Below are 20912 nucleotides of genomic sequence, written 5' to 3'. Positions count from 1 at the left end.
ACTGTTTCTGCTGATTTGTTTAGCAAATTTTCTAAATCATTTCCCAACGCTTTTGCAATGGAAATGCATTTCTCAGCGGAAATTACAAATGTTTTAGGTACTTAAAACTGGTCTGTAATTAAAGGTATGCAAAGCAAAATATTTACTATTTAATCCGCCAAGTAATTGATAGATCATATATTGCAGGTAAAGGTTTGAGCAATATCTCATAGGATGCAAATTACACTTTAACGATGCACATTAAGAAGCACTCAGCGTGTACATATAATAAAAGATATATTCTTTTAATTTGATCAATTAAAAAGATTATAAATATTACTGGCTGACATGCGCAGTAAAATTAATAATCGCAATTAAAATACATTGTCTTAGCCAAACGCCTTTGATTCATATACCCAATTAGCCAAACTCGCGCAAATGGATTAGTCTGAATTTTTCAAACGACTAATGTTAGTATGTATGACATACGTTTTGTGTCAAAACTTTTGACAGCTTGTCCCCAGCCAATTAATTTCAATTTCCAAAAAAATCTTCGCCAAGACACTGCCAGACACTATAAACTCGATGCGATTTATTTTGTAATTTCAATTTCGCCACCCCACAGTGTATGCGCTCGAAATTTACGAGCGCGGTCATGGATTTTAATGAGCCCCTACCACAGACCCTCCATTAACATTTCAGCAAATTCTGCTGTTGTAACAACTTATAGGTATAAAATGAGATTCGCGAGGCGAACAAATATTAGCAAATTAGTCCGGTGTCTGTACAAATTGTCTACGTCATTCGGCGTAGTTCTTAATTTCTTCGAGAGTGGCATCCCGAAACAAACCCCACAAAATCGAGGAAAATCTAACAAACTCAAGCCACCTTTCATTGTTTTCCCTGCACTCTTTTATCAGCTTGTCAATTTATCTTAGCAGCATACACTTCACCGGACCTGCCCAATGCGTCTCCCATTTTAGGGCACTGAGTGGGCACGTAGTGGACAGTTTAGTGAGGAATCTCTGGTCCATTCCTATCATCGGAACTGCAGACACGTCTGAGCACCGGAAAATTTATTGACTCGGTGTCGACAGGCGCTAAAATTGACCACAGACGATGATGCGGAGGTTTCTTGCCACTGTTCATTGCAGAAGAAAAATCACAAATTGCAAGATATGTGCTGTAGAAAGTGCACTCCCCTACCTTACTACAAATAAAATGATTTTTTTAAATGACTCTACTAATAGATATTCATTATTCATTAGAATATGACAGCTGTCAAAATTCCAAGTGCTATTCGTCTATGAGTCATATAAACTGAAATACAAAGTTTGATCTAGAAAGCGGAAAAATTAAAATCCTAAATATGTATTCCGGATTTGTTGAGCTCACTTTGTGATAGTCAAGTTTAATATTCATTAATTTCCAACCATCACCCTGATCTTCTCCAAGCACATAGAGTGCTGTTTTGAAAAGCCTGAACCCAATGGAAACACATTTGAAAGCCAATAAAATTGAATAAGCCAAGGACGGGTTTGAAGTGAAGCAGTCAGCAGTCGGCTTTGAGCACATGGGAAACTCGCACTGCACTTTGCTCGCGTGTGAAGGCAAAGTCAAATGCATTTGTTTATGATAGACATACGCACACCAGCGGACACCCACAGCTGTCTGGCTCTCGACCGCTCAACTGCTCGAACGCGCTCTCTCTTCGGCGAACATATAGTATATATAGTGTAGATATAGCTATAGGAATAGGTATAGTCGGACAGACCCGGCCGCGACCCATCCCCGACCACGACAATCGGCACGTGTAAGCAATTTGTTGGCGTAATCGCAAACAAATGCACTCCCGATGCATTTCTGGCGCTCTCGATGGCGTTGGGCGTCCGAACTGCAGTCCGGGCGCTCTCGAGTTGCTCTTGATTGTTGGTGTCTGCCTTGACAACAGAAAGTGCGCACTGAAAATGGCATTTTCCTTATTAATTTATGCTTGACCGACCACCACCGTACGTATACGCAACGTGGGCCGATCGCTTGTGCTTCTGCTTCTGCTTGCTTGTGCAAATGAAACATTAAGTGCCGAGAATGTCTTAGACATATTCACATTTTTCGAGTAATTTACCTAATCTTATTTATGGGAGGCGCGCTATCGCAGGTATAATTTATGGGCACTGCTTATTGGATGGGCCTCGGGACAAATTGCGAGAGATGCAACAAAATTATCCAATTATGCTCAGCAGATATAATTAATCCGTTAATTGTCTTGAGACTAGTCTGGATTTATGACGGCCACCCGCCTGCAGACATTGGCATTGTATCTCTGCAGCCTGATTTATGGCCATCACGGCGTATGCTCAACATTTAATGCCGCTTCCCCTTCCCACTCGACATTTACCGAATGCCATTTTCCAATTGCCAATTGCCGGGCAATAATTCAATATATTTATTTTAATGGCTTACATGCAAATTGTGCACTTTGTTCAATTCTTTCGTTAATTGCTAAATGCAACTGGCTGGCCAAAGCTATTAAAATTGAAAAAAAAAAACAGCAACAACTATTTGACAATTAGGCAGGTTTTTTAATTCGAATAACATGTTGCCTATCACTCTATCGACGCGCAATAAATTCCGATTTTATTTTCATATCCATGCAAATATCCAAATCTGGTTTGTGAAACGTCCGCTGCACAGTGTTTTTCGCCTTAATTGATTCATTAACTTTACGATTTTTTGTCGCTTCAATTGCGCAAGAATTCTCTACACACGAGTGGGGTGCATAAAAATATCTATATATCTTAATAACAAGAATTTAGCATGCAAACACAGATTGGTTATCTAGGTGCGCTGCCCAGTCAAATGAGAAATTTAATTTAGCCTATGTTTGTTCACGGGCGAACTGTTTGCGGCACAAAGCTTTCAAAAAGACTATTCAATTAAGCCAACGATCTTAAATGAGGTAAATAAATGTTATCATGCATAATGAGCACTAGTGCAAGTTTTAAAAAAACTAAAGTCCAAAATGCATCAAAATATTTAAATTCGCATTCTTTAGATTCTGTTGCGGTTAACAAAATAATAAATAATTATTTTCATATCAAACTAAAATTCACTTTTCCAAAAGCACACTTATTAATATATATTGAGATATTCCAATAACCCACCAAAGTGGCACAAAAATAGACAAAACCGCTTCGAATTGACGAACTTAACTGAGTTAAAGATCAAAGTAGGTATTCGCAGCCTACCACATACGTGAACGATATATTCACAATTCGTTGGGGGTTGGACCAAAAATCAATTTTCAGCTAGAACCCTTCATGTGATGGTTCAAAAGGACACGAACGTCATATCAACTGATTTATATCACAGTCCCAGCAATTAACGCGAATGTAACGGGCGGCAGTAAAAACCAAGGGAAAAGAAATCTACGCTCTTTGGGAAAATGTTTCTTTTTTTTTCATTCTTAATTTCACGAGTGCCAAAAACCCTGCGGGCAAAGCCAAATAAATATGTTTGCCGCAGTTGTCGCTGTAGTTGTTCGTTGTTCGACTTGGGGGTCGTCATCATCAACCGACAACTTTGACGTGAACGTGAACGTTTTCCGGGCTGGCTCGTAAAAAGCGCAAGAGAACAAAACTTTACGATGCCACAGTCTAGCAAGCATTCGGCGTCCGTCCAAAGAAGGCTAAGCCCAAAGACAAAAGCATTGACTTTCCACACTACCTCCGGGAAATCCCCGAACCCACCGATGATGTATGAAATTAGTGCCCCTCCACGGTAGCCAAGGCGAATCTCTCTAGCAATACTTAAGACAGAGCCAATTGGCAATTGGGCTTAATGGGGTTCCAGGACCATACGTAACACGAACACATCCCGAATTCAATTAAATGCTTCGGCGATGCACTAAGAAAAATCAGCTACAACTCTGGACGATTGGTGCAAGGTAACATTTAGATTTCCCTTCATAGGTATCAATACTTACAGCGATGGCTACACTTTATGAAATTTATTTGCTTGTATACATTTTGCATCTATATAAACCGCATGAATTCAACTTTATTGGTATTTACTGCACTAAATAAACATAGAACTTAAACCACGTTATATTATATAAATAAATTTTAATATATTAATATGAATATATGATTATAGTTGTGCCGTGCAATACCTTTTTCCACTTAGCTAGCTTATGGAAAACTTTCTATAAGCCATCACTTACCACGCCTCACAATATTTGTTCAAGTGTAGCAATTGTTACTTTGACTGCGCGTCACGTTCTTCATACACCTGGCAACCCTGGCCGATAAGAACCTAAGCTCCACCCGCTTATCGCGATCATCATCGGTCCGGGAAAAGGGCAAATAGATGGCACAAACGCTGATAACGACAATAAGTGCTGAGTAGGACATGTGCATTTGAAAGTGAAAGTGACGCTCTCTCTCTCCCTCTCTCTAGCCCCTTTCTTTCTTCGGATTTTTCGGCTTGTGCTGACGGATGCATTCGATGCAAATTCATTTTTGGCCAGCTAAAAATACACCCTCCGAATTCTTGCTGCCAAAATGTATCGCCAGGGATGCATCCCGTGGCATTTCTCAGTCCACAACCGGTCGTGAAATCCACCAGCCACTATGAGGAATAAAATATGTAAAGACTTGGCAAGCTTTTAGGTGCAGATTTAATATAAATTTAGGGCCACATTAAATGGCTGATTGTTGGTTCTGTAATTTAGCTAATTAATGTGGGCACGACAAGAAATTCACTTTTGACAAAGATATTTCGTTTGCATTCGTATGGGTTAGACAATTTGATTTCAGTTGAATAAAGAAATGATATAATTATTAACTGTGAGACTTTTCTACTGTAAATTGGTGTAAGTGATTTTCTGATCTTGAATTCCCACATCGAGTGTTCACATTCACTCATCATCGTAGGTGTTTGGGCATGCCATAGTTTGGCAGAAGAAAACCACGCTAATTGTGCATCGCTGGGACCCGGAAATTAAATATAGCCCCTCCTATGCTAATTTGCTCTATAATTAATGGCCAATTCTGAACGAGTTATACTTCAATAGCTGGCGAAGATATTCCTGGGTAGAATCTTTTGGCTTCTTCCCCCAATTCATCTGTTAGAGAGCTCTCTCTATGCAATTCACGCGCAATTTACTACGCGTCGTCGGCGGCATCTCTCTTGAACCAGGGCCAAATTGGACGTTGTAAAATTGCAAAATGAGCAAAACTTATTTGCACACAAAACAAGCACATTTTATTTAATATATGTATATAGATGTCTTATAAGAATGCGCACGATGTGTAGAATTTGAACGGTCGGAAGATAATTTGTGAATACAGAAAATAATATTAAAAGTTTACGATCCTACGATAATTGCTCTCCTTACTTGCTTGCATTTTATTATTATTTTGTATGCTAAACCAAGTGGTTAGCAATGTAAACATTATGTATATATTATTTAACTAGCCCCTTAAAGCAATCCTTGAGTAATTGAAATATAGATCGGAAAGGCAAACTTTTCCAATTTACATGAAATTTTGTATGGAATTTAAATATTTGAAAGACTACCCATTCACCCAAAGCAACTAAATGCATTATAATGTTGAGAAATCATCATTCCTTTCTAGTTGCTAATAGTTCGGCGTTCAGATCTTCTACGTTTGATATTTCACCGACAAGATATCAATCGCCTCGACACTTAGTTCAACTTAACATGCCCGCCACGTCTAATCCATAAACAGTTGACGCAGTCCCGAAACACCGCCACAGTAGTCACTTGGTATGGCGGACAAGTGATGCATTAATGGGGCACACATTTCTTTAACCACTTTGGCGCCCCAGAAACCCACAACAGCTTGTCGGACTGTGTCAGTTTCCTTGCACTTGGCCGGCTTGCTTTCCGTTTTTGCCCTGTCAGCGATTCTCGCCGGAAAATTGGCGGTTGACGTCTATATTAGCGGGTGTGTCTGCACGACCTTCAGATTAAATTGGGCTGCGAATGGCGCGAAGAGCTTATCTCCCACAAACGATTACATATTAGCAAATTGTAGATAAATAAATAAAATAATATTAAGACAACTTACCTTATTTGATGTTAACAACTTAAACACGAGTAACCTTACATATACCCTTATTTGCCATCCAATGTATTTAATGCGCCATAAATATACTGAGCAAATTGAGGTGTAAATGGATACTTAAACCTTTTAACCCCGATTTTGCATTTCATACATTGTTGCTTTTTCGTGTGGAACTCACTTAGAACAAGAAGTATTATCATACATACTTTAGCAGCCAAACCGTTGTTCAAAATCTCGATTCAATTCCTTATGAACCAAAGCCACAATGGACGCTACAAAAATCAGACAAGAGATGTCATTGCGAGACAACTTGGCTCATTTAGCATGCCTATTAGTATGAGCAGGCATTCATTAAAATGTCATAAAATTAGAAGCACCAAAGTTGGACGAGCCAAATATTTGGCAGCTCGATTGCCTCACTCGTACGGGCATTTTTGCTGGCAATTTAAATGTGTCCTAATGTACACATACAAAGTATTTCATACACTCAGAGAAATACTGGAGACGTACTTAAAGTTCAGCTTGCGACCAGCAATGTCAAAAATTAGTACCAGAATCAGCAAAGGTATACAACTGATACTGTCAATGCAAATACATATGTTAAAATATCCAATTTGGCAATGATTTCTTGACCCAATATGAATGATAAGCTAAAGACGTAGAATCATTAGAATAAACTCGTAGATAAAACGTCTTATAAAATTAATATTGGAGTCTTGAGGTCCTAAGGTTCCACTTTTGGTTTCCAGAGAGAAATTTAGTTTTTGATAGTTTTATTGATTTTTTTTTGCGATATTGGTAAGAACTAAAAATTAAAAACAGTTTCAGTATATATCTTACTACATAGATTTAAATATTAATGCCTCAGTTATCTAACAATCATGTATCATAAATTAATTTAAGAAATGCTTAGAAATATATATACAAATAGGTATATTCGAACAATTTCTTATTAAATACCTACATTTTCTAGGGCACTGTAATGAACTTAAGTTAATAAGTCTGCTTTACAATCTACCAATGCACTTTGTAGACTGCGCTGTATTGACTTTGTTAAATAAGTAAGGGATACGTAAGAAATTGTTGATAAGCCCTTTTTACATCACAGAATCATTTGATAATGAAGTTCGATCGAAATCAAACATATAAAAAAGAACAAAAGCAGTAAATGGCTACCCTAACAAAAGACAAGTTGCCAAACGCACGCAAATCTAATCTATTTTTTGCTAATTTGTATCCACGAATACTAAAAAAGTGCAAAAAGAAATAAGAAAAGAAACTTTATTACCGGGAACAAGTTGAAGTCAAATGTTAAGTTCAAACAGTAAAAAAACAGCGACAGCGCGGCGATCATAAAAATAAATCTACAGAAAAAGCTTGTTATTTTCGATAATAAAAATAAAAACTATATAAATGCATGCAAAGTGCAGCAGGAGAGTAGGGATAGAAAAGGCTGTGGGGTGAACAGTATGCGACATAACTGAAATATGACACAAGTTCAAGTGAATTACGACGACAAGGAAAACGCGACAAGTCAGGAAGGAGCAAGGATACTAGACGGGATAACGACAACGACAAAGGCAACGATTAAGAAAATGGGCACTGAGACGAACAAGACGAGAGCTTCGCCTCTTCTTTATATAACTCGTAAAGTCGCTCGAAAATTGCAAACGTTTTAATTTTGAGATTAAAACGACTTTCGTGCGGAGCTTAACAAGCTTAACTTGGCCAACCGAATGGCAGGCAACCAAGCAGGGTCCCCTGTGTCAAAGCCAACTTCCAAATTCCAACTTCCGCCTTCTGGCAAGGACGAGCCAAATCGAAGTGCCACTCGCCGCTTGCCACTTGCCACCCGAGTCCCCTGCTCACTCGCTCACTCGTCTCGTAAAAGGGCTGCATGCTACATGCACTTTTATTGGCCTTTACTGCACTGTGTTGACGAATGCACAAAGAGCTCCTCTGGAACGAGTTGCAGCGATGAAGGTGAGCCAGCCAGCGGATATTGGCCAGGTTTTTGTGTTCGGGAATTTAACTCGATTGAAGGTGAGGCAATGAATAACAAATGAAAAGGTAAATGCAATCTGGCGACGGTTACCTCGCCGGTTTACTGCTTCAATAGTTGTTCACGTGGGAGCTATTGTCCGCACAGAAGTGTAACCTATCAATGGCTTTTAATCAGTGCAAAGCTGATTCGTGAATTTTCAGTTCCTTTGAGGAAAACCCTTGCATTTCCCGATATATTTCTGCCCATTTGGTCTGATTATTTTGAATTCCTTTTAGTAAATTCCTTTTATGCAATCAGGACATTTTGCCAGCATGCATGCAAATGCATATGTCTGTTACTTTTTAGTAGGAAATGCAAATGTCGTTTGTTGCTGAAAATACATTAAGTTCACATTTACAACACCAATTAGTGAGTATGCAATAGCATAGCAAGTCACTCCAAATAAAATAGAATTCATCCATCCACTGCTTGGTCAACTCAACTCCACGCAGCTCCTCACATCTGCGTCTGGGGTTGTGGCTCATTAAAACACTGTTTCTGCTCCTTGCATTTGCATTCCGGTTGCCAAAGATTTTATATTGTCTGCTCAGCGCACATTGGCATTACACCCATTCCCCGATTTTGGTCCGGACATGCACATAGATACATATAGATATAGCCCACAGCATTCCGAAGCTCGCTTCATTTACCACATTGCCCCAGTGCAGAAGGATTTCGTCAATTCGCCTTCCTTCCTTCTGGTGGCATTTGCCTGCCACTTACTCCTTTCTGTGCATACTGAGCACTTTGAGTTGCCATTTTGTGGATATGTCGATTTATTATTTTTTATTGTTGTTACGTTTTACGACCTGCCTCGAGCAACTCGACTGACTGCCGACGGGGCAGATCTGCAGATATTTCGAGAAATTTACGGGTGTTCCTCATCGCTTTGGTAGCCAGGCTTTATCTCCATCCAGCTGCAAAGCGCACGAAATTTTATCAAAATATTTCCAACATCTCACTTCTGCTCGGTTCTTTATTGCACAAGTTAATTTTACAACGCGTTGCCGAAGTGCTCCACACGGAGTTTTCAGCAGCTGCAAAATGAATGCTTTTTATCTGGAAAATATTCGTGCTCATATATATTATTTGGGTTTTGTATAAAGAAATGAGATTAAAACTTTAACTAATTAATGGCACACGAAAAATGTATTTTGAATGTTTTTTACGCTGGATATTAAATCAATGTTGCATATTAAAGAAGTGCAACAATTATGTGTAAGCGCATAGAACACTGCGTATGAATGACATAGTTTCAATAATTCAATATTAATAATAATTACTTTCAGTTAAAAACAACGAATTTTCTTCATGCAAATAAAATTTGGATTAATAGGTTATATGTGCTTGAAATTAAGAATTAATCTTGAAATTGTACATATATTAAATAGATATTTCTTGATTCTTTATCATAGGAAATGTTTCGAAAATCTTTGGTACGAGTATCTGACATCTTCTGAATAAATTTTGACTTTGTAATAGCAGAAAAATGGTTTATTTACGAACAAGAATAATTTTAATATGCAAGCATGTATAACAATTCTAAATAACGATATACATATGTGTGTAAATATATTTCGAAATATAGCTTAAAAAATTAAGAGATAATGCCTTTTTTTTTTTTAATTGCCACTTAAAAGAGAAAATTGCTTGTACGCTGTTTTGTCGAAGTATCTTAAATATAAGCGACTGCGTAAATTAAATTGAAACCATCGAGATAAACGCAGGAAATGGTTGGAAAAAGAGGCAGCTAGCGAGCGAAGTGGTGCCTTGGCCATGTAATGCCTGCCAATTGGTACAAAGAACTATATATTCGGTATATAAAACCTCCTCCAGAAACTGTGCAGCTGCAGCAGGAGCGGCAGAAAGTGCTTCGTGCTGCAGCAACAAACTCATAAAAAGGCGCAGAAGAAACGAGCGAGAAAAGCTTGCTAACGACTTAAACGCCGCAGCAAGGAGCTGGGGAAACGAGGTCCTCGTGGAGGACTCGGTATCGTGGAGCTCGGAGATTGCCGAGTGGAAGGTTAGCTGCAGTTTGGACAGTAATAAAAGTAATAACAACACCAGTACCCAGTACCAGTACCAATACCAGTACACAGTACCAGTACACGTGCAACCTGCACATACATATAGCTGCACCATGTACATGGATTGTATAGTATATAACTTGCTCCTCACGAAGCTCGGATTTGTGTGCCCCTAGTTCTCCTGCCACATGGCCCTGCGCAGAGTCGCTTTATGCGCGTTAATGGCATCGTTTACTGGCTAACTGTACATGCATATAGACGTGCATCTAGCAGATCTACATGTACACATATACATATACATATAGTTATATATATATATATATTCGTGTACGGTAGGTAGTACATACTTCTGCAGGGGAGGGCGGTGCAACACCGACAGCTGCAGCTTTTCGTGCGGGGATACTTTTCGTGCCAAGTGGGCGTTACCAACGCTTGCCGAGCGTTTTATATAAATGTTGTGTAATGTGTGTATTATTTAGGATTGCACTTAAAGTGACTAAAATGTTCGGTGATTAAGTAAATGTAGGATTTCAGCGTGACATGCATGTTTGGGCTAGGTTCATTCAGAATCCGATGAATGAACTGAACTGCAGTATTCGATTTAATTTTGAGTTTTCAGTTTCATTTCTAAACATGGCACTGTTGCACGAGCCACGAAATGAGACTAATTAGCTGTAAAAATATGCAGTTGTAAAGTGTTATTAACAAGTTTAGATTACATATAATTATTGTTGTTGAACATTTTAATTGGTGATTGTTATTTCCTATTTTGTTTTCCACAAATGTATTTAACATTTTTGTTTACGTGAGATGAAACAGATGAAACGTGAGAAGAAGTATCACGGAAATGTAACATGAAAATTCCGTTCAAAAGTAATAATTATGGTATCTGTTTCTTTTACCCACCAATAGTTTCAGAGTCGAAGTCACGAAAATGAAAGCATTTCAAAAACGGTTAGGTATTACTAAAGGTTATATGTAAATAGAATTAGTGTGATCAGCGCCTATTTAATAGTCGCAGGCTAATACTTATGGTATATTAAAAATATATCATCATAAATTATTCCTAAAGCGTATCTGATTAAACCGCCTTAAGTTAAATTGAAAAAGGTTACTTTACAATAATTACTTAGTAAACGAATGACGTTTTTGTTCATTCAGTAGCAAACCTTTTTAAAAATATAAATTCGCATGGTTCATTGTTTTAAGTCTGGTCTTTAAATTAAGGGTATATTCAGTGTTTATATAAACGCTTCTAAGAGATGCTAACCTTAAAAGTTTCTTTTTCATATAAAAAGCGATAAAATCCTGAAAAGAATCATGAATATATGAATTCGATTAAAAAATGTTTATTTTTTCGTTATAGTCTCAGACTATAAACGCTGCAAACTGCCTAATTTAAAACTTTAAAATTGACTCTTTGTGGTTTCACGCTGTGGTTTTGAATAGCAAATTAGAGTTTTATTATTCTAATACTCTTGGCCACTTAAAAGGGAATGTTTAAATATTCTAATTCAAAAACACTGTCGGTGCAATGGCGCTAGCGATAAGTGGGCAGGCCACAGTGAGTAGGGCTAGTAAAATGGTTTTTCAGTTATTGACATGGTCGAGCGTCGGTTGCGGCAGCAATAAATCAATTTATTAGATTTATTTGCGCCCAATAAAATAATTTGCAGGCATAAAATGGTAACAAAACAGCGCCCAAACAGCGGCCAGCCCACTAATGACTTAATTACTAAATTAAAAAGGCGCAGACAGCGCGGCAAATGTTCGTGCAACGCGACCAGCTGAATGAGCATGTGGGCAACACTCGAGTAAAAGTTACAAGCCACAACAGGAAGTAGAGCTGTTCCCAAAACGAGTTTCTAGTCAAGTTCGCACACGCAATCTGAGTGCGCCAATGCAAATCCTGCAACAGCGCTTGTGTTGCATGCAACAGCAGCAACAGCACCAACAGCAGCAACAGCAGCAGAGCAAGCAGCAACACTTGCACGCCAGCAACACCAACACCAACGACCGCATCGCAGGAGTAGCGAGAAGAGAGCCACCATAAAACGGGCCAATGGATATGAAGCTCCGCCTACAACCAAACTACCGACAACGACAACGACGACGGGCCAATGTAGCCGCTGTGTTGTTGCTGCTGTTGGTGTGTTGCTGCTGTTGGTGTGTTGTTGCTGTTGGTGTGTTGTTGCTGGTGTGAGGTAAAAACCAGAAAACGAAAAAAATGGCTGGCGATACGAAGAGCATAATGGCATAAGCTCGGCGAGTAAAAGAGAAAACTGCAAAGTAACACCAGCGGCAAAAATATTAATACGAAGTAAATATTTCACAAGTAAGCGGATTAATAGTTTTTTCAAGTTTGTGAAAATATGTATTGTATATGTATTGCCTACAACGAAATATATCTCAAAAGTGTAGTAAGGTCGTAAATGTAACTTTAGTTAGATGAGGTATATTGGTTAGGTGCAGAAATTCAAAGATTACTGGAATTCCTTTTTAAATTAAGATACTAGATTTCCCTATTTGTTTGTTTTGTTATTTTTTAAAACAAAATAGTTTTAGATTTAGTAGCTCATAGGTTTTAATAGGAAATACCATATTTACATTCATTCATGATTAAAGATTTGGATCCTTTGCCTAAAACAAAAAGGGGATTCTTCTAAATAAGAAATGATTGATTTTGTTTATAGCTATGTGTGTATATAGTGCTTAAAAACAATGTAGGTTTTTTTGCTGTCTAGACTTGCTTAGTCCCGCGTAGCTAACGATTATGCTTATGCTTCTGGTTTTCACTGGGATGGGAAATGTTGAACATTCCTGTTGGATATCAATAGGTTTCCCGTATTAAGTTTCAAATTATGCCGACGTTTTTGCAGCCATGTTTACGTTGCACATCGCTGTCTGCCAGTTTTTGCACCATCTACATATGCAAACTGGCGAAATTCAAGATGGAGTGGCTCCACGACTCCGTTTGTTTATGGGATGGAGATATGTCAATGAAGCTGATTGCGAAGTAAATGGGCAGATCGATTGCAGACAACTGATGATCGAGAAGATTGGGAATAAAAAAAACTAAAGACATCTTTCTCTCCGTTCATTTCAGGCCAAGACGTTTTCCTAGACTATTGCCAAAAGCTATTAGAAAAATTCCGCTATCCTTGGGAGCTGATGCCGCTCATGTATGTGATATTGAAGGACGCAGACGCCAACATTGAAGAGGCTTCCCGGCGAATCGAAGAGGGTAAGTCTCTTGACCAGTGATTCAGTGATCGATCACTCCACTGCCAGGCCAATCAACTGGCTGCAAAGTGAAATTGTATAATAAAATGCCGAATGTCTCTCGATCCGATCTAAACCAGGCCAATACGTTGTGAATGAGTACTCCCGTCAGCATAATTTGAATATCTATGACGGGGGTGAGCTGCGCAACACAACGCGGCAATGTGGATGATAATTTTTCATTAACTAGAGTATCGAATACTACTTTGCCCCGATATTTATTATTGTTCAGCATCACATATTAGCTTAATGCTTCGGTGAAATCGCGCGAATTTAACTTTTATAACTTAGAGTTGAGTAACTTAGCGTTTTATGGAGCAAAACCTCTGTAAATAACTCGAATTTATCGGTAAACTAAAGCGCGACTTGGACTATCTTCAATCAACAAGCCAAATATGTCGATGTGTGACCGCCGTTCTACGCGTCAGCTTTCCTTCTTCAATCAACATTACCCTGTGCTGAGATGTCTGGCCTCAAAGTTATTAATCTCAATCTACAATCAACATTCTCTTCTCTTCAATCAACAATCCCCGAACGGATCTAATCAACACGCAACATAGCCCCTGCCGCCAACGAATAATATAATCAAAGGACAAAATTTACTTAACGTTTTTAAAAAATATTCGAATTGCCCACGCCAAATCAACGATCAACATTTCAACACGTACCGCATCAGAAATCTGCACATCGGAGTATAGCTTTAGTTTAACCTTATTTAAGTTTGGCATTACTCAGTTTATTGGGCTAATCACAGACTAATTAAAGCCATTGAAAGCGCCTCACTTCAGTCATTTATGCTTTTATTGTTTACTTAAGTACTTAACTGAATCTAAGTACAAAATAATGTTTCTTTCGTAAGCAGCACTAAATTGATCAACAAAGGGGATCGAGGAGAAAACTAGGATATACACACTCATTCAAATAGGCTTACAGGCCAATCTCAAATTTCTACTCTGCGTGTGAATTTGTATCTTAGCAAGGCACACTTGCATAGTAACCCTTGAAGAAATGATCACTACTTTCCGGGGGTCTGGGTATCAAAACTGTTGTGAGATAGTGCACAAATTATATATATATTTAGGTTAGTGTTTCATCGATGTCTTGCGAAACTCTAATTGTAATATTGTATTACAACGAAAATTCTCATTGACATTGTAAAAAATATTGTTACGACCTTAAGTAAGATTTAGCCCAACGGAATATTATAAAAAGGATAAACCTGAAATGTCAGAAATAAACTATTTTCCTTAAACAAAGTCGGCCTCGCTGAGATGATGAGATGAGATGATGAATTGGAAACTGAATCTGAAACTGAAACTTAAGCCCTCGGATATGCGAATTGCCTCACTGAACTGGAAGTATCAGCTGTTGTTTGTTTTGTTGATGACATTAAACTGGTAACGATTGCTTTTCAAGTTGTTGCCATTTCACGAATCCATTACCATTGCACGTCCCAGCATCATCAGCTGAAGTTTTGCCGAGTTGGAGTTGGGAGCCGGGATGAAGGATGTGGGATGTGGGACCTGGGATCTGGGAGCTGGAAGTAACTTGTGTCGCCACTGCTGCTCGGATCGTAAATGCATCATTAAACCGAAAAATGCATGCGAAAAATTTACGACACTGCCAACACCATTGCCAAAGGCCTGCACTGCGAGAAATGCTTTCAGTGAATTAATCTTCGATTTTGTGTTTGTCTTCAGTTCAAATCGCATCCATTTATAAGTTGTAGTTTACTCACCTTAGAATCGTAAATATGTTTCTTTCTTATAGTAACTATTATATCATTAAGTTGTATATAAACTATAGATTCATGTTAGAGTTGCCCTAAATCCATAGATTTCTCAAAGTGTGTGCCTGAGATTCGTAGCTTCGGATTTCGTTTCTCCAGCTGGGTTAAACGACTCTAGTCCGCCACCAGGTAGCTGCAATGCTCCGGCCGTAACAGCTCGACATCGCTCCTCGGCACTAAACACGTCACGATGAAATTTCAGGAATCGCCGGCGATCTGGGAGGGAGAATCTCTGGGTTACATGGTGGGTAGGCAATGGCGACGTGTAAATGTGGGCACCATAAAGCTTAAAAGTGTTTATGGTTGAAATGTGCGCTGGTGAGAGAGAGAGAGAGAGAAAGGGAGAGAGGAATCGCCGAAGCGGTAAAGGTATTTGATGCCAACGAATCGAAAGTTTTATTGCAATATTCAAGGTCCGTTAAAAACTAAATTTGGCTAACCTAGCTTTACAATACAATACAAGAAGGTGAGCTTCTTAAACTTATGCTTTTCATACGATATTTAATAATTAAACAATAAGCAAAATGATACATATCATGTGCTTCCAATTCATAAGGATAACTATGTTTCAAAACGATTTCGTAATTCTTAATCATATTTTTAAGGCAGGACTTTGAATTACTTGAATCATTCATTCAATTACGATCAATGAATTTATCTTACTCTTGTAATTAGATTAGAACACATTATTCTTTAAAATAATTCTCTATGGATATTTGGATATAGATAGATGGACCTTAATAGATTGTTTTCAAATAGTGCGATGACCAAATCATCTCATGACTCAGAGTATAGCAAATTCATATGGAATCCAACCACTCTCCTCGACCCAATTTTACGACGCACTGCCTCATCCCTGCGTTGTCATATTTCCAGCGACGCCTTTCTTTGTTTTCCCATAAAAAATAGACTCGCTAGTATACCATTTTGTACGCGGCGCCATAACGAGCTGTGGGCCGTATCACCATCATCATCATCGTCGTCGTCGTCGTCATATGGGGCTGCCCAGCCCAGCTCAGCTCGGCTCAACGAGTCTAGAACAAATTCCTTGCCACTTTCATCCCAAACATTTACCAATGCTTATTAAAAACTATAGGAAAGCGCAGACCGAGCGGCAGCAGGAAGCAAAAATTTCCAACTTTACGACTTCATATTGTGGGCGGATCGTAAAATATTTGTGCAGCGTCAACTTCCACTCCACTCCGCTTCGCGACCGCTCCCCGTTTGCCTCCAAGTTTCGCTACTGTCATTTTTACTGCCCCACGACTTACAAGCTGCCACTTGTGCCAGACATCTGATCCACATGCATAGCCATGCAATCTAGATTCATCATGGCCACGGTCCGTCCTGGTCCTCGCTAAATAATAAGCAAGCAGTTTGTCATAAAGGATTCCAGCGCAATCGGGCTGGACCGCACTGGACATAGTTACCCCGAAACTGTCTTGACCCGCTTTCTTCCTCCATCAACCAGTCAATTCGACTGGAAACTTATTGTCGAGGTTTTGTGGCCTGCAAAAGCTTAGATTATAGACCTTTGGATGGAGCAAGCAAAACTAGTTTCTTTAAACGAAGGGTTAGAAAGATTACGGATTAAACGAGGTCATCAAATAGTTTACTACTATTTTAATAACATTGAAAAACCAGTAACATTTTAACCAATGCAATCAAATCATAGCATAGACTTTGAACAATATAGTTAACAGTAACTAATTTGTGGGTACATATGTAACCAATAATTCGACCAACTTGAAAAGCTTATGCCTTAGAAATGATTTCCTTGTGCAGCAATAACAGTGAAAACACCATATGCAATTTTCACTTGACTTATTCGATTACATCAAGTCAGGAATCGGATTGAAAGGTCGTCACTTCCCTTCCTGGCCAAGCCAAACCTGTTCGAAAATGCATTCCTCTAATTAACCCGAGCCCGAGACTCGGTTTATGGACAAACCCAATGAGAGTTAGCTATATATTAACAAGTACCAAAATGCCCGGGCTGGAGGGCAGCTGAACTTGCTCCGTACCCTGACCCGCTCCATCCATCAGCAACCTGGGTCACAACTTTTTACGACTTTTTATTATTTCGTCAAATCGCACAATGGGCGGGCGGCATTAGTTGCGACTAGGTTGGGTCTGGGTCTGGCATTGACTGTACCTCCGACTCGAACTCCACCGATTCCACTCCTTCCACTTCGATACTTGTGCGTCCTCCGAGGAGGGAACTCCCCTGCCCATGGAAGGGGAGGCACGCTCATGCGTAATTCTCTCTCGTATGCTCTGGCCCTGTTTAATGCATTCTGCAGTTGGCGGAAGAAAAAATCCCATTAAAATTAAGTAAAATTGCAGCAGCAGCAGCAGCGTAATCGTAAAAACTTGGCATTTTGATGTTGCAGCAAGCAGTAAAATTTTGAAAAGTTTTTGCCACGCAGATAAGGCGGGGAGTCAGCGGAAGACAAAGGCTCTAGCCAGCCGAAGCTCCAACTGGGACTGGAAGCGGGATGCGGTCGTCGATCTGGGGGCGTGGCACTTTGGAGGGAGCAGCGGAGGGTTTATTATGTGAGCACCGTGCGAAGGTTGCACATAAAGTGCATTCCGGGGCCATAGGTGGGCCCGTGCTTGGAGTCCGGGCCTGGGGAACTGGAACCCCAGGTTCCTCATGTGCCTTCCAAAATGGCGCACATCTCGGTCGGGTGGCATAGACATTAAGTGCGGCCACAGTTAATGCCATGGCCGCCAGCCCCAGCTTTAAACTGCTCTGCTCTATTTTCCATAAAAAGTGTGTTAAATTAACGATGTGGTATACCGTCAAGCAATCACTGGATTATGTTTAAGTTATTAAGGTGGGTTCCGGAAAGTGAACCCATTTATTTTTTGTTCTCATTTGTAAAACTATATTTAATTAATCACGAAAAAGAGTTATAGTTAAGGCACACTATAGTTAAGGTCCTCGACTATCAGAAAAAATTTTAAACCAAACGAATCTTGTATACTATAAAAGTACATGACATTAAGAAAAGAAAGAATTTATTAGCCCATTTTATAGTCTAAATATAGAAATAATATAGAACAGTTTTATAATTATACCATTAGTATAAGTGTTCCTTTGTGCATTGTGTATAACGAATAAGTAATCCCGAAAATTTCACAATTTTTCAGGTGCTTTCAATTATTTTGGATTCAAAACATGCATCTGCCCAGTTTTAATCGCATAACTTCTGTTAATCCCCAGCTCGAGTGGAAATAAATCGCACTGTAGCGCAGATCTACTACAACTACTACACCCCGATGGCCCTGGTGAACGGGGCGCCCATGTACCTGACCTACCCGAGCATCGAACAGGGTCGCTATGGGGCGCACTTCACCCATCTGCCGCTCACCCAGATTTGTCCACCGACTCCAGAGCCGCTGGCCCTCAGCCGCTCCCCGAGCAGTCCCAGTGGACCATCGGCTGCCCACAACCAAAAGCCCTCGCGACCGGGCAGCAGCAATGGCACCGTCCACTCCGCGGCCTCGCCCACAATGGTCACCACGATGGCCACCACCTCCTCCACGCCCACGCCCACACTCAGCCGCCGGCAGAGATCGCGCTCGGCCACGCCCACCACTCCGCCCCCGCCGCCACCGGCGCACAGCAGCAGCAACGGAGCCTACCACCACGGCCACCACCTGGTCAGCTCCACGGCTGCCACGTAGCAGTATCGCAACGTTGCTGCCGCAGTGGCAGCAGCAGCAGCGGCCGCTGTCCTCTTCGTGTAAGTAACCACATTGTTCTACAAGTTTCAATTTAAACATTTTTACACTTTAGAGAACCTTTACCAGCATATATTATTAAACAATAAACTAACAAATCTGTTTTAAGATCCAAGATATAATGATATAATGTTAACATTTATCTATTCTTTCGCCAATCAATATAGAATGGAACCTTACGTTCTCACCATTACTTTTAATACCTTGTGTTCCGATTAAACATTTACCACAGATGTATTGAAATCGAGGAACAGAAATACCTCAACATTTTTCAGATATATATTGGGTACAAAGATTTTGTCTTGAATGACTGTTTGCTCACTAAAAGCCACAAAGCAGTATGTGCTGTCCTTAGAATCCGCAAGATATTAGTAAATTGAGTGCATTTTATTGCCAGAATCAAGAATATAATGATATGAATTTATGAATATGATATGATAATTTGTTGGCGCTTCAAGAAATTATAGTTTCAGTCGTGGCAAAAACATTCCAACTCTCTGTGTAGATTGTTTTTGGTTGCGCATTTGGCTAGCTACTCAGTTGTTTAACTCAATAGCGTCGAGAACTAAAGTAAAATCTTAAACTTAGCCCAGCATTAGTACCAATACCCGAAAAGTTTCCGTTTCCGCTTTCACACTTGCAGCTCATTTCGCATGCCGGCCCAGGCGCATTGCCTTTAATCAAATCAATTTCGCAGCATAGTTTTATGTTCACAATTTGGGTTGGCTGGCTGTTTTCAGTCTCGGTCCCTGGTCCCTGGTCCCTGCTTCCTGGTTTCTGGCCCGGATCCCTTTCCATCCCCATTTCCGGTTGCAGGCGAGAGGTCGAGTGTGTTGCTGCTGGCTGCACTTCCGGGCTGCGCACGAAAGTATGCAATGGCTTTTTCATCATTTGTCCTGATGACTGCAACGTGGGCAACAAAAGCGCTCGAGATGAAAAACAATTCCTCTTGGCCCGACGTGCCACGCCCCCTAATCTCGCACCGCCTGCTCCGCCTGACAATTGAAGCATTTTCCACATTTTCGGCATTTTCTTGGTGTGCTCCTGCTGCTGATGCAGTTGCTTAATTCGGCAAGGGGCAGGCGGGCGGTCGGGTGTTGAATTTCCATGCTGCTGTCATTGGCATTTTTGTTTATATTTCCATCGAGATGGGCAAGACGAGCTGGTGTTTTGTTCCCAGCGTTTGAGCATTTTGTAGCCTTTTGTTTTGCTAAGCGATTTGCCTTAATTAAAAACTCAAGTGGCGCCAGCAGCGGCAAGGGCTTCCCCACTTGCCCCCCGCACCATCGATGATGGAAAGGGGGATTCGGGTGTGGTGCTTGGAGGACGGGCATCCTCCCATCCAAACATCAAAACATACGCTTCGCCAGTCTTCTTTTCTCACTCGGTTTCCTGTTTTACGATTCACGCTGGCAAACCGCGAAGACGACACTTCAGAATGCATATTTCAATGTTTTGGTCTCGTCCAAGGTAATAAAATATTCGCATTGCAGAATTATGAAAGCGCGCCGAATTGGCATCTAAATCTTGTCTAGAAACTGTGCGCATTCGTGGCCCTTCGATTGTTTTGCGCCCATTAAAAACCCCAACTCCCAATCGCCCGAACTGCCAACTCCTGTCACCTCTCGCCGCACTCCTGTGGCATATTTATTCCAGCTTCAAAGGGACGCGGACACGGACGCAGTGCAGCATTCTGTTTTTATGGCTCTGCATCGTAAAACCGAAACATAACTGAATCGCACGATAGCTGCGTGAAAATATTTTTTCTCTGGCCAACAATTCTGCCCCTTTCTAAGCCTAGAACTGCAATTAAATGTTCCCTTTGAGAGGGCGAGACTACAAAGTCGGGCGGTTGGATCTCCAACTCGTAAAACTATCGCAAAGTTCGTTTAACTCTGTGACGGGGATTGGCCGAATCAAACTTATTAAAAAGAGTCGGTCGAGAAAAG

The 20912-nt window shown here is 40.2% G+C and overlaps 1 protein-coding gene across 3 annotated transcripts in view; it reads left to right on the top strand.

Annotated features, from left to right (window-relative positions):
- Nucleotides 1-20912, top strand: part of LOC117142779 (protein doublesex) — a 41966-nt gene that overhangs the window by 18002 nt on the left and 3052 nt on the right. For 2 of the 3 annotated variants that reach the window (XM_033306968.1, XM_033306969.1), the window contains exons 3-4: nucleotides 13249-13386; nucleotides 18443-18965. In XM_033306968.1, the coding sequence (XP_033162859.1) occupies nucleotides 13249-13386; nucleotides 18443-18906 (602 nt within the window). In that variant the 3' untranslated portion in view covers nucleotides 18907-18965. Of the gene's footprint in view, nucleotides 1-13248; nucleotides 13387-13504; nucleotides 14681-18442; nucleotides 18966-20912 lie in introns of those variants that run through there. The other variant, XM_033306970.1, reaches the window with a different exon arrangement.

The sequence above is a fragment of the Drosophila mauritiana genome, chromosome 3R, assembly GCF_004382145.1.
Source record: "Drosophila mauritiana strain mau12 chromosome 3R, ASM438214v1, whole genome shotgun sequence".
Taxonomy (NCBI): Eukaryota; Metazoa; Arthropoda; class Insecta; order Diptera; family Drosophilidae; genus Drosophila; species Drosophila mauritiana.
This window is presented reverse-complemented; position numbering and strand designations above follow the sequence as displayed.